At 44.5% G+C, this 13127-nt stretch overlaps 1 protein-coding gene across 1 annotated transcript in view; it reads right to left on the minus strand.

The window, feature by feature from the left end:
- Positions 1-8281, minus strand: part of PPP4R2 (protein phosphatase 4 regulatory subunit 2) — a 32782-nt gene extending 24501 nt beyond the window's left edge. The window contains exons 1-2 of the mRNA XM_056336162.1: positions 8103-8281; positions 7289-7370 (exon numbers count right to left, since the gene is read on the minus strand). Coding sequence (XP_056192137.1) covers positions 7289-7370; positions 8103-8136 — 116 coding nt within the window. The 5' untranslated portion in view covers positions 8137-8281. The remainder of the gene's footprint in view (positions 1-7288; positions 7371-8102) is intronic.
- Positions 8282-13127: the final 4846 nt, after the last annotated feature.

The following is a 13127-nucleotide window of genomic DNA, read 5'->3' on the forward strand; positions in this document are numbered from 1 at the left end:
AGATGTAGCCATCACGGAAGTATTGTAACTGTCTTCAAGTAGTATGATTTCCATAACTGAGACCTGGCAGAGACATACCAGCTTGGCAGAAAAGCAGCAGCATCTGGTTTATTCACAAACTGGATAAACCACTGCTCCCCAAGACAACCAGACTGCTTTGTAACCTCCCTTCCACATGCACCACTGCCTTGTTCCTTCCCCCCAAAACATGTGTCATCAAGCATGAACCTTCCCAAAACCTGTGGGCACAAAAAAGGAGCGAGGCTCACCAATTACTAGGTCAAAACAGAAAAACATCCTTGCTACTGTGAAGTGTAATATTGAGCAGAACAACACCCAAATGTCTGGGAAAGTACTTCAAATGAAATAGTAACAATCAAGAGGCCACCACAGAACAGGAGACTTGACATCCACTGGAAAAGAGAAGAAGTAATACTGAGGCAGCCACTGCAGTCATGAAGAAACATTACGAAGAGGTAAAGGTAAGAACTGACAGAAGCTGAAGATGAGAACAAATCCCATTAAACAGTGCAGGAGAAGGGAGCTCAGAGAGTAGAAGGATGCCAACAGATTACTGCTGAAGGTGATCATCAGAAGCACCCACAACTGTATCAACTGCTACAGAATAAATAGTCAGGTGGTTGTCTGGGGAAAGTAAATGACCTGTCTACATGACGACTATCAGGGAGCATGCTTACAAGAACAGACTGTATACAGCAACAGGGAAGAAAAATGCACTTACAGATCAAAGTCCACACACAGTTACATTTGCAGTTAAAATAGTCCAATTACTGAAAAATCAGCATGACCGTGAGGAGCTTGACTTTCGTCTTCCCTTACATGCGTATTGTAGAGAGACTCAAGTTTATTAGGATCAGTTCCTCATGCACATTTTATAATGGCAGTTAAAAGTTTGACCTTTACACCATAAATCCCACTCCCAACAGATACTAAGTGGCACCATTTAAACTAACATACTACAAAAGCATGCAATTCCTGCAGGAGCAAGTAATTTCAGAGGAATCAACTGTGATACAGATGAAGAACTACAACTGTACATTTAATACATACATAATTTTTTATAATACAGGTAAAAGACCAAGGAAGCTAAACTATCTTTGACAAAAATAAATCAGCAGGCTTTTCAACCAAGATTCCCGTCCTTCGGAGGCGTGCAGGGATTACGAGACAGAAAACAGCGTCAGTGGAATGGGAATTAGTGGGGAATAATTCCAGCCACTTAACTGGAATGGAGTTAGTGAAGAATAATAGTAGGAAACAACGCAAGGAAGTTTACTCACATCTCTTGCTTCACTATGAGCATGGAAATGGAAGAGGCCTATACAAACAAACACGCGCACACACTTCTTCCAGAAAGTATTTTTCTATTTATCATGGCGGCAACTTGAGAATTGTTTTATGATTATTTAATTAAATAAATTACATTCCCCCAATAATTCTCAAGATATTCAGATAAATATTCGCCTCCAAATCAGAACAAAATTTTCAAGCTAGTCAAAAAATACTAGCATACAGCTGTCAAGCAGCAAAACTCCTAGTTGAATAAAACCAGAGAACACACTTTATAGAAAGAGGTAGACTTAAATTTAATTATGTGAAATAATATAAAGGACATATGGCTACAAAAATATACATATCTGTAACATAAGAAAAGTAATTACTATACAAGAGTTCAGAATACATCATTAAAACACTGAAACTGGGAAGGGGAACTTACTCTTAGACATGTTCACTGCTACTGTATCTCCACTCACATCTTTTCTACAGCTGACAAACTGTTTTATTGCTGTAACAAAATAATATAAAAGCTAAAGTGCTCCAAAAAAGTGTTTGAAAAACATATTAAGAAAAAAGTTTCCTGCTACACAGAAAACACAAAACAGTATCAAAGGGTCAAAAATACTTTTTGTCATTATCTTTGGTAGAATTACAGTTATGTAACTTACATTTACAGTTATGTAATTTACCAACAGCACATCATCTCTGCGCTACCTGACCGTCAATGAGGGATGATCAGCGGGCACTGTTAATTCAGCCTCAGCAAGACTCACAGCAGTCTCCCACAGCACCTCTGTGGCTAAGCCAGATAGCTACAGACTCAGCGGACCATCAGGCCTACCCAGTTAGTGGTTGTGATTAGCAGGGTCCAAAGTCTATCCGCAACCAGTTACAAATGATGTTGCTCAGTCAATACTGGCACTAATACCTGTGCTAGTAGACGGAGCTGAACGCCTGCCAGCCTGCCCTTGCTGTGGCAAAGGCCGACTGCAAACTGGGTTATATCAGCAATATCACAGAAAGTGATTACACCCCTCTCCCTGGCACTTGTGACTCCACAACCACAATACTGTGTCCTGTTTGGGGACATGCTAGACTGAAGAGAGCAGAGAGTGCGAGATGACCAGAAGGCTACCAAGCTGGTTAAAGAGCTGCAGCGCACAACCTAGGCAGGCAGGTAGGGCAGCGTATCTTCTGAAAAAAAAAAAAAAAAAGAAAAAAAAAAAAGACAGCTATGGTGGCAGAATCCAAGTGCTGCCTTTCACCACAGAAGGGGTAGCAAGACAGAAACAGATTCCCTTCAGGGGTGCACAAATGAGGGGCAAGTCAGAGGTCCCAGGTTGTTCCATGGGTAACTCCAAGTTGCTGCAAGGGGAACATTCTCCCCAGTGCACATGGTTAAGCAGTGAAATGGAGACAGAGGCTGTGGAATTGCCATCACCGGAGACTTTCAGAAATGCTGCACAATGCCCTACGCAACCTAAACTATTTTTGGAATTAGCTCCCTTTGAGTACAGGATCTGACTGGATGACCTCCAGAAGTCCCTTCCAACTTAGGCTATGCTATGATGATACTACAGATGCTCCTATTTGCTCTACAACCATAGGTTTTAAACTTGACTTGAGAAACTTTGCAGAAAAGCATTTTTGTTGGTCCTCAAGGTACGGGGGGTGGTGGTGGTGCGGTGGGGAAGAGGTTCTGTCTTCAGGCTTAGATGAGGTGCAAATTACTATTTCAGATCTTGCAGGGAAACTCTAAGGAAAGAACATGACTACACAAAGAAATAAAAACAGAACGTATTTTAATGGCTGTTTATACTGCATTCAGGGCAAGAACTGGTATAACTACATTACATCCTGGCCAAGCCAGTGTTCTCTGCTTAAGCCTAGAACTATTTTACAGTTAATCACTTCTGCCTAAATACCGTATTTCTCTGGATTTTGGTACTTCACTACTTATTTCTGGATTCCTTCATAGTCAGTAAACATCTGTATTATACTTTCCACTATAGTAAGCCATTAAAACTGCACTTTATAGGTTGCTTGCCCCAGGGCAGGATCAGGGGAAATGCAGAGAAAACTGACATGAAGTTTTTGACTGCTTTTGGTTTTTTATGTTTTACTTCACCCTTTAGAACAAAAAAAGCCTCTAGTTTTCCTTTCCAGTCTGACAAATTGGGATTTTCTTGTTGAAGTACCTAAATAAATGGTTTAGAAACATTTTTGCTATTGAAGGGGCAGAGTGATTTTTAAATCCAAGCAAATTTCCTAAGTAGTAAGAGAAAACATGTTTTAAATACAAGACACAAGATCACAATTGATAAATGATCTTTCTATCTACTCTCAAAGAATCCTTCAGGAGACAAAAACCATTTAACTTCTAATATTGCAGTGCTGTGATTTTTGTACCATCTCTTAAAGCCATTTCTACTTCAGGAAAAATAGGCAAGTGGATTATTTAAGCAAAAGACAAGCACAAAAACATAACCTGTTTTTAATGAGGTCTTTCAGATAAAAAATTTATCTTATACTTTATTGTATCTCTTCACTTTACTCCATGTTCACAAACTAGAAGAGGAGGTTATAATTATCTTTCCTGACTATACTTGGTCTCACTAAGTAAATCCCACGTTACTAACTTAGTAAAAAGTCAAGTCAATAAGGAGTACATCACTCCTCTGGAAAAATGGGGGGTGGGGTGAGTGGCTGAGGCTGGGGAGAGTCCTAAGACTCAACACAAGATAAAGAAAGGTTGAACCATAAACTTCCTATTTCACATAAGGATAAGTCTTACCATAGCAACCATTACAAAACAAAAATATTTCAAAGTAGCCAAACAAACTTGCTTCTGTTCACCTATAATAAAGGAAGTTTAGACTGGCTTTTGTAAATGCACGCCATAATCTTGCAAACAACGAAGTGAATGGTTAACTTTGCACAAGAAGATAGCTTAAACTTCAAATAGATGAAGTTAACACACATGATTGCATGATCAGGCTTTTACTGCAAGGTACTGATAACACAACTACATTCTAAGCTAGTAACACAACCAAATTTAGCAACATTTTTATTCCAGACCTTCCATGTAAATAAAAAAGGCGCTGAATTACAGTAAAGACACACTCTGAGGAGCCTTATCATAGTTGCACTGCTGGCTTATACAACTCTCACCCTTTGTTCTTCCCCATACCACCACCTCTGCAGTTGTACTGGAATTTGACATACCAGTTAACAGGGACAAAACCTGGATCAACAAACTGAACCTTGTTAGAAACAATGCTCCCAAAAAGAAAGGTAGTTACAACTGCGAGCAGTTTTCTGCTCTAGGATACCATGCAGCTACGTAAACAGTTGAACAAGCACACAAGCACAAGTGAAACAGTACCATGAGGGCTGCGTTAGCCCAGGTTACTGCCAAGAGAAATAGTAGTAAAATTACAGCCTAACATAAACCTGCACCTACCTGTTCATAATTCACCCAGATGAACAAGCACATTGAAACAAACAGGGGCAGGGAGATACCCGACAGCCTTACATAAGCCCATGTTTTCAATCTGTTAAGCAAGCTATGGATGACACCACCAGGCTTTGATGAGAACCTTAAAAGTCATTTTAACTTACTGCATTAGCACCCTTTCAAACTAAGTTTACTAATTGGTTACAAGATCTGCTGCAACCATGTCCTGAAGAGGTATTGGGTGTGGGCAGTGAGAACACCCTACATTTAACCCAGGATGTAGACTGCAGTGTATCATCTGAAAAATCAGCATTCATCACAGAGTAAGTTAAAAAGCTGAGAGAATCCCCATGAACACTATATAACGCTCCTACAAACAACAATAACTGAAGGCAAAGATACTTCACATTTCACTTATCCTTATTTGCCTTGGTCCTCACTTACATGGTTACTTCTTGTTTGTTACTTTAGGAACAGGCTGTGACTGAGTAAGATCCATTGTTTTTCAATAATTGTCTGCAAACCATTTGTGTGATTACCCTGACTTAACCATTTTTTTTTTTTGAACTGAGCTTCCAAACTTAAAAAAAAAATCTTAATAAATGTCACTACAAGCTATTATTTTAGATTTCATCATCTCATTCCCAGGCAATCTATTTATTACTGCTTTGGATTTCTATTAAATAAAGCTACTTGTGTGTAACTGGAAATAAGAGAAGATTCAGCTCACTTTGAATTAACATGTATTTGGTAGGTTTGTGTATTCCAAAACACTTTTACAGTGGTAAAGCTGTGCTAGCTTAAAAATACATTAAGTTCTTATAATGCATATTACCAATCTTTACAAGAATGTTTACCATGAGATTTTAATTTTGGCTATTTCTTCCCTTTACTTTAATATATAACACATCAGTAAAAATAGAAGTATACCCGATGAAGAAATACAGACTTCAGTAGATAATGGGAAGCAAATTAGACATTATGGAACAGTATTTTTATGTCTGTCTCCAGATTGTATTAGATATCTCAGATGTTCACATCAGAAGTTTTAAAAAAAAAAAAAAAAAGAAAAAGTAATGCAACAGAAAGGTTCAAGAATGCTGAAGAGAGCTACAGATCCAAAAAAGCCTGAGAAAACCCTGGAAAAATAAAAGGCTGCATGAAGTTCCAGATGATAGATTTAAGCAATAGTTTGTAATAATCGAGTAATAATTTAAAAAAAAATCTAGAATTCCCAAATGGAAATAAAAGTCAGGAGTTTATTCATTCTCCAAGTTTCAGATAGGAAAGAATTTTCCCAAGAGTTTGCCCCTATACAATCACTCTTTAAAGTTACTTTGGAATATATATAATAGTGTCAGAAACAATAAAAACAGCCTGAAGAAATATTTCATAACAGGGAAAATATTTTAAACATATCGCTACAGCTGTGTATTTCTGCTAAGCCAAAGCCTCCTATTCAAGGAGCAAATTACATTTCAGAACTTGTTTTTCTTTCAAAATGATTAATTCAAGCAGTACTAGCAAGCTACCAAAAAAAGAAAAACCCGAACAAAACACACAAACATGAAAACCTCCAAACCCTTTACAAGTCAGAGGGATTCTAGAAATCCTAACAAAGCCCCTGCGATCACTGCTTGCTGACAAAACACTGGTAAAAGGACCTATCTCTTGCTGAAGCCTGTAGTCTGGCACTAGGCCTCAAAAACAAGGAGACAGCCCGGGAGCCAGAAAGTGAGCACGTCTATAGCAACGCACCCAGGGAAGCCTTTCCCCTTCCTGCCAAATAGTGATCCAGCAAGGAAGTCACCCAGCACAGCACCAGCGCTCATCCTTGACGAGGAGCGCGTAGCTCGGCTCCTTCCAGCTACATCCCCCGTTCGGATGGAGACCCGCGACGGGGAGCTGTGGAAGGGAGCCCAGGAAAAGCGAAACTCCTGCGCGAGCTGAAAAACAAGCGACTACAGAAATTCAGAGTAGTTCCCATACGTCTCCTCTGCAGAAAGCACCTACTGTTCCCATACGTCTCCTCTGCAGAAAGCACCTACCGATTCTCCCCTCTCCATCAAAAGCACTTAGCCGCAATCAGCACACAGCACCGTATACAAAGCCTAGAAAAAAACCCCTCTGAGCCATTCATCTCTTTATGTGAATAATACTATCAGATACTGTGTACAACAGACACTACAGCACTATACAACAGACATTACAACAGTAAGCTAAACTTTCCATTTAACAAAAATGAATGTCACGGGAAATGTAGAAAGAGCAACAGGTTTACTGTACTGAGCAGGAACAGCGAGACACGACAGATAGCCCTGAGGAAACCCTATCTAAGTCTCCCCATTAGATAAAACTAATGAGCAACAAACAAAACTTAACGCATCCAAAATTAAATGGGAGGCAAGGGAAGCTTATTTAGCTCACAGAAGCAATCTACAGAGTAAGATAGAGCCAGGTAGCACCTCATTAACTTAAAATGCAGAAATGTCTTAAGCCACAACTGCAGATCACCAAAAAAGTCCCACTTACATCGTCTCTCCAGTCTTAGCAACATGACAAAGAAACTGATCCAGTATTGGACACACTTCCTTCTTCCCTCTCTTCTCAAAATCTGTTGGTACGAGAATGACACAGAAAAAATGGTAAAAGAAGATAGGACAGAACAAAAATTCATAATAATTAGCTATCTGTTTGCTTTAACGATCAGCACAGCTCCCACAAAAACATATTCACGCTTCCACAATGCTTCAGCTGTTCCCAAGAGCTCCACCAGCTTCCCAGCCCTGTAAAACACTTAATATTTTCGTGCGGAGAAACTACACGCATCCGAGTAACAAAAGTTGATTTGCAACTTCTTCTGAGCAGCTGCTACAGCAGAGGCGGCGGCAGATCTCTGGGCTGCGGCCGGCCAGGCAGGGCAGCACCGCGGCGGGCCGGGCCGGGGGCAGGGGGCGCGGGGAGCCCCGGCCTGCGGGAGAAGGGGAGCCGGGGGGGGGCACCAGCCTTCCCCCCCGCCCCCCCCCCCCCGCTCCGCCTCACGCTGCTCGCCGCCAGCCGAGGGTGGCCGGGGCGACGGGGACTCGAGGCTCACCCTGCCCCGTGGGGAGCCCCCGGGCCTCTGCCCCCTCGGCGGGACCCCCCTCCCCACCCACGCGGGCAGCCCCGTCCCCGCAGCGCGGCCCCCCCGACCCTCGTCCCCGGCGGAGGGAGCCGCTGCCCTCAGCCAAGGACGCTCCCCCCCCTCGGGAGGGTCTCGGCTGCGGGGGACACCCCTGTCTCCCCCTCAGCGCGGGGACACGGCTGCCCCCACCCCACCGCTCCCCGCCGCAAGCCCCGGCACCACCTTTCAGAGCCTCCTGCAGCCTCTCGACATCCATGATCCGCCTGGGCGTCGCCCCCCCCCCCCGCTCCGCGCTGCTCCCCTCCTCCAGCCCCCCCGCCCCGCGCAGGAAACGGGCTGCAGCCGCCGCGCACACACGGAGACCCCGGGCTCAGCAACCCTCCAACATGGCGCCCGGGCCGTCCCCGTGCGCGGCCCCGACAGCCCGCCCTCCTCCTCCTCCCCCCTCCCGCCGGGGGGCGGTGGCGCGCGGGGGGCGGGGCGGCGCAGCCCTGAGGGAGGCGGCGGGCGGGGCGGCGAGGGGCGGCGGGCAGGGCTGTGAGGGGCGCTCCCCGCTCCCGCCGGGCCGGGCCGGGCGCTGCCGCCGTCCTCGCCACGCAGAGCCTCGGGGGAGGGAAGCGGGCGGCTCACAGGATCGTCCAGGTCGGAAACGACCTATAAGATCAGAGGTGGGAACGCCGAACTCCCGCCTGACTGGCGGGGCCTGCCCGCCCCGCAGGGGGCCTGTGCGCCTTCCTCCCTTAGGCTGAGGCCGCTGCTCGTCCCCCGCCCTCAGCCTGATAGCTGTGCCTGCGGAGATACGCCCGTCTCCCTTTTATTCTCGAGAAGATGCTATCTTCTCTCCTTTTTATTCTCCAGAAGGAGCTGTCTTGTCTCCCTTTTGCACTCTGTCCACCTCTCACACTCTCCTGTGTGGGCCTTCGTGCCCAGCGGTGGCCCTCACCCCCGCACGCAGCAGACACTCCCTGCCTTCCTGGGGATGATGCCTTTGCTCCCACCCTGCGCTGTGGCTGCAGCTCTGACAAGAGGAGGTGAAGTGCAGGCAGCCCCTCGTCACTCCTTCCCGGACAAAGTCCCTGGGTGCGGCGGGAGGGGAGCCTGGCACAGGGCAGGTGAGCCCGGAGCAGAGGCTGGGGCTCCAGCCCCACAGCCAGCACGTACAAGCTCACCCGCCCCAGCACCTCGGTAGGACTGAGGGACGTGCAGTGGCTGTTCCTGGAAGTCAAATGCTAATTTCACACACACACAAGTTGTAAATAAAGCATTTAAAGATTGATGTCGACTGTTATTCTAGGCCAGAGTGGCACATCTGCAGTTGTTTACTATTAGGTAAAATCCTGATACAGACCTGGATCGCATCCCCGTCTCCTCCTGAGGCCTGTACTTGTGGGCAGCTATGTGCCCAGAGGTGTCCATCCTCCCCTGCCAGCCCATCCCTGGCTGCTCTCATGGCCAGGGCTGGCCCGGCACAGCACGAGACTGATGGCAAGTAACTGATCAGCTGTCTACAGAGGAAACACAGACTCTGCAGTACCATTTTGGAGTCCCTAAATAGAACGTAATGCCAGTGGCTGTCCTAGCTTATCCACTCTCCCAGATGCCAGCCTGACAACAAAAAAAGTCTCTGGCATGGCTACATTTCTTAGAAATGCTGCTTGATGTCACAGCAAAGTGACACGTTTTGTGGACCATCACAAACAGCTAAGAGATGAACTTGGCACCCACAGCAAGCGTTCCCATGCTGCAAGCTGCCTTCTCTGACCCCTTGTGTTGATTTTCTCATGCAGGAAACGATCCACAGGGTGTACAAATAATGGTCTCTGCTAGCAACTGCATCATACAGAAACCCCAACTTTTATTTAAAAAAATAAATAAATGGCTTATAAAGTCAAAAGCCTTTCAAGCCTTTCTCTGTTGGAGGACTACACGATACTAGTAGGGATATTCAAAGTTTCACACTTCCAGATGTGGCGTACGAAATCCTTGTTTCACTAAGCAGACCTGAGAAATTTCTGGGTTTTTGTGAAGGCTGTGGTCAGGCAGAGGGGAGCTAATGAACCTCTGTGAGCCTCTCCACCTAGTCAACAGAAGGAAGAAAAAGTGGCAGCATGACTTAACAAACTGACCTTACGGGACAGGCCTTGCTGTTCAAGGCACCTGGCAGTGCCAAACACCGATTTTAACGGTCGGAATCCTGCAACTCGCATGTGGGACGGGGGGGGCTGAGTCACCTCGCTAGCCTGCGCGGAGAGCTGAGCCGTGGTTGTGGCTATGAGCATGAGGAGAGCGGAGCTGCTGCACTCCTATGCCATGGCATGACAGGGAGCTTGGGAAAAGAATCTCTTACAAACTGCAAAAATGGTTTAGGGCAGGTAAAGATAACCTCAAGATTTAATATTTTGGGACTCTTGCTGACCAAATAAGAGTAGCTGGAAGCTTTCTTAAGTGCAGCTTTAAAGTGCTGCTGCTTCTGAGTGTTTTACAGGGGAATTGTCTGAGTTTTGTGCCACCAACTGATTCTCAGCTTCTTAAAAGGAAAATGGTATTCCCCACTGGATATCAGTTACACAAAAAATCTCAACAATACCTAGGACTGGGCACTTCTTTACATGTCTCCTGCATTACATGTTCCCTTGCAGCCAGCCAGCATCATTAACCAAACAAATGACCAGAGAGACAAAACAGAGCTTGCCCAAACCTCTAAGGAAAAAATAAATAAATAAATCAAACCCAACAAACCCCAATGCATGAGATTGCATTAAAGCCATGGTGAATTTACCTCTTCATTTTCTTCTGACCACTTTGTTCATCATGAAGACAGGAACACCGCTAACAATTTTCATTACTGGCCATCTTGCCCTTGCAGCTCTGCTGCCACAACCCTCCCTGCCTGAAGACCCCTGTAGCACGTGCACCTTCCTAGCACTAGACGTCTCTATCAACCGAAACTGTTAGTTTGCTTTTATAATTAGATAATAACACACTTTCTACAGCATTCATGATATCCTCCCCCAAAACATCAGTGGGAACTCCACACGGGGAGCAAGTGAAGAATCTCTGCAACACAGGAAGAACTGTGTTGTGAAAAGAGCTGGCAGAGGACAGGGGAAAGTCTCAAAGCAAGCGGTGGCTGCTGGGCTGAAGCCAGCCCCAGCAAAGCCTGCACACAGACTCACCAATAATAGAAAAGGGCAACACAATTCAGACTACAGACTAACCTACGTCCTTTTCTTCAAGGGTCACTTTATGATTTCAAAAGAGGTATCAAAGTCCAGTTAAAGTTACAAAAATACTAACTTACCTTCAGCAAAACAGGGAAGTGGAGACCAGACCTTACCTAGAGCATAGCTTCTCTTTAACTTCTATACCCCAGATGATTGCGTTTCCCCTCCAGATACCCCATTAGCTCACATCCCCAGCACAGCTTGCTCTTTGTAGTAATTCTCAGAGCTGGTCAGATGCTCTCAATTTTCAGCTTTTCCTGAGGATTTCAGCATTTCCCAGCATGATTGCTCTTAAAGAATCCCACCAGCCAAAACAAGCCTAGAAGGTCTAAACATGCATATTGAAGTCTAGCGCAGCTACACGACCTACTTTAAAAACCCTAGGAGGGCAAATTCAATCATCTTAACATCCCGTTCCCTTTACAGGTATCACCAAACCCAGCAAAATAAAGCCCATAATTGCTGATTTGAAAAGCTGAGATGCTAACCTGTTCTTTTAAAACTGAAAAAAAAAAAAAAGTTATTCTTAAAATACCTAGAATTACTATTCAAAACTGGGAGAACAGAGCTTTTCTTCACTAAAAAAGCAAGTTGCAGGAAAAAAAATTGCTTTTTGTAAATTCTTGGACTAGATTCTGTACCGAAATATAAACTAGCAGTTTGTTGTAGACTAAAACAAATTCAGCCATTTTATTAAGCACTTTAACGCCACTTCTTTGCACTCAGAAAGCAACAGGTGAGGTTTGATTGCAATGCTGCATGATGCAGTTGGTGAGCCTGCAGCCCTGCAACCTTCTGCCCCTTTGCTATTTGCAAGTTACAAGTTTCTTTGGCACTGCTCAGTAACACAGACCCTGCTCTGAGGATGGGTGAAGCCACTGGGGCCGCTGCTTTCATGTCTTGCCTCTAAAAGTGTGATACAAGCTAAGAGGATAGTTTCTGCAGGATTTACCTGATAGGGAAAACAGCCTCTGGTTTCATACTGATCCTTGTCTTTCTTATTTTGAAAAAAGGTGGTATTTTATTTTCTGAGGTGTAGCATTTATCACATACCTGCAGCACGTTGGGGATGACACTGAAGGAAGATCTTTGTTTCATATTGTAGAATCCACAAGTGAACCAGCTGTATGTTAACATTGAATTTTCACTGTTGAACAGCTTTTCTAATTCTTTCCATTTGGTCAGACTAGATGGCAATTCTGTTCTAAATCTAAAAAATGACAGCACTGTGTAGTTTACACAGGTATATAGGTGGTGCATGACAAACAGCACAATGGTGTTAAGTCTGCCACTTAGCCAGTAAGGCATCCAGTGAGCCTAATGGGGTCACTGCCCTTGGTGGGCTCATGCCTGCTTCCCTATCCTTAGCCAGACAAAGCCAAAATGTTGGGAAGAGAGACAGAATGTTTTCAGAATGAGACAGAATGCTGGGTACAAATATCTTTGCACTGAAAGAGGTTTTAATTCAAATGACAAAATACAGACAATCATAGAAAACAAGACAATATGACTCTGTTTTGAAGACGGTAGTAGACTGTGGATGCTTATGATCTGGAAAAACTCACATCTAATTCATGGAGAAGTTTCAGTGTTACAGTTTGGTGTGTCTTCAAATCCCGGCATGCCCTGCCACACCTGAAATTGTCTAACTTCTTTCTCTTTCTTGAAGTCCTTTTTTTGATACCGTTCATTGATAAAGAATGTGTACATAAATCTACCAGCCCAACTATAAAAACTCTCTATGTGCACTGAAAAAGTCTTTCAGAGAGACAGAAATCTTTAATTTTTCAAGATGTCATCCCCCAGCTTACAAGAAATAAATAATAAAGTCACATTCCCTCTCTTTCCTCCTCCTCCTGCCCTCCTACCACAGGAGGAGTGGTAAGAGAAAACGCTTCCCATTTTTCAGCCCCCACCTCTCTCTCCCTCCCCCTGTAAGAGGAAAAAAGACCAGACTTTCAACTAATGTACTCCCAAAACCTTTTGGGTTTCTACAGGAAAGATATTTTAAATTGAATTAGTG

This window comes from Falco biarmicus, chromosome 4 (genome assembly GCF_023638135.1).
Source record: "Falco biarmicus isolate bFalBia1 chromosome 4, bFalBia1.pri, whole genome shotgun sequence".
Lineage (NCBI taxonomy): Eukaryota > Metazoa > Chordata > Aves > Falconiformes > Falconidae > Falco > Falco biarmicus.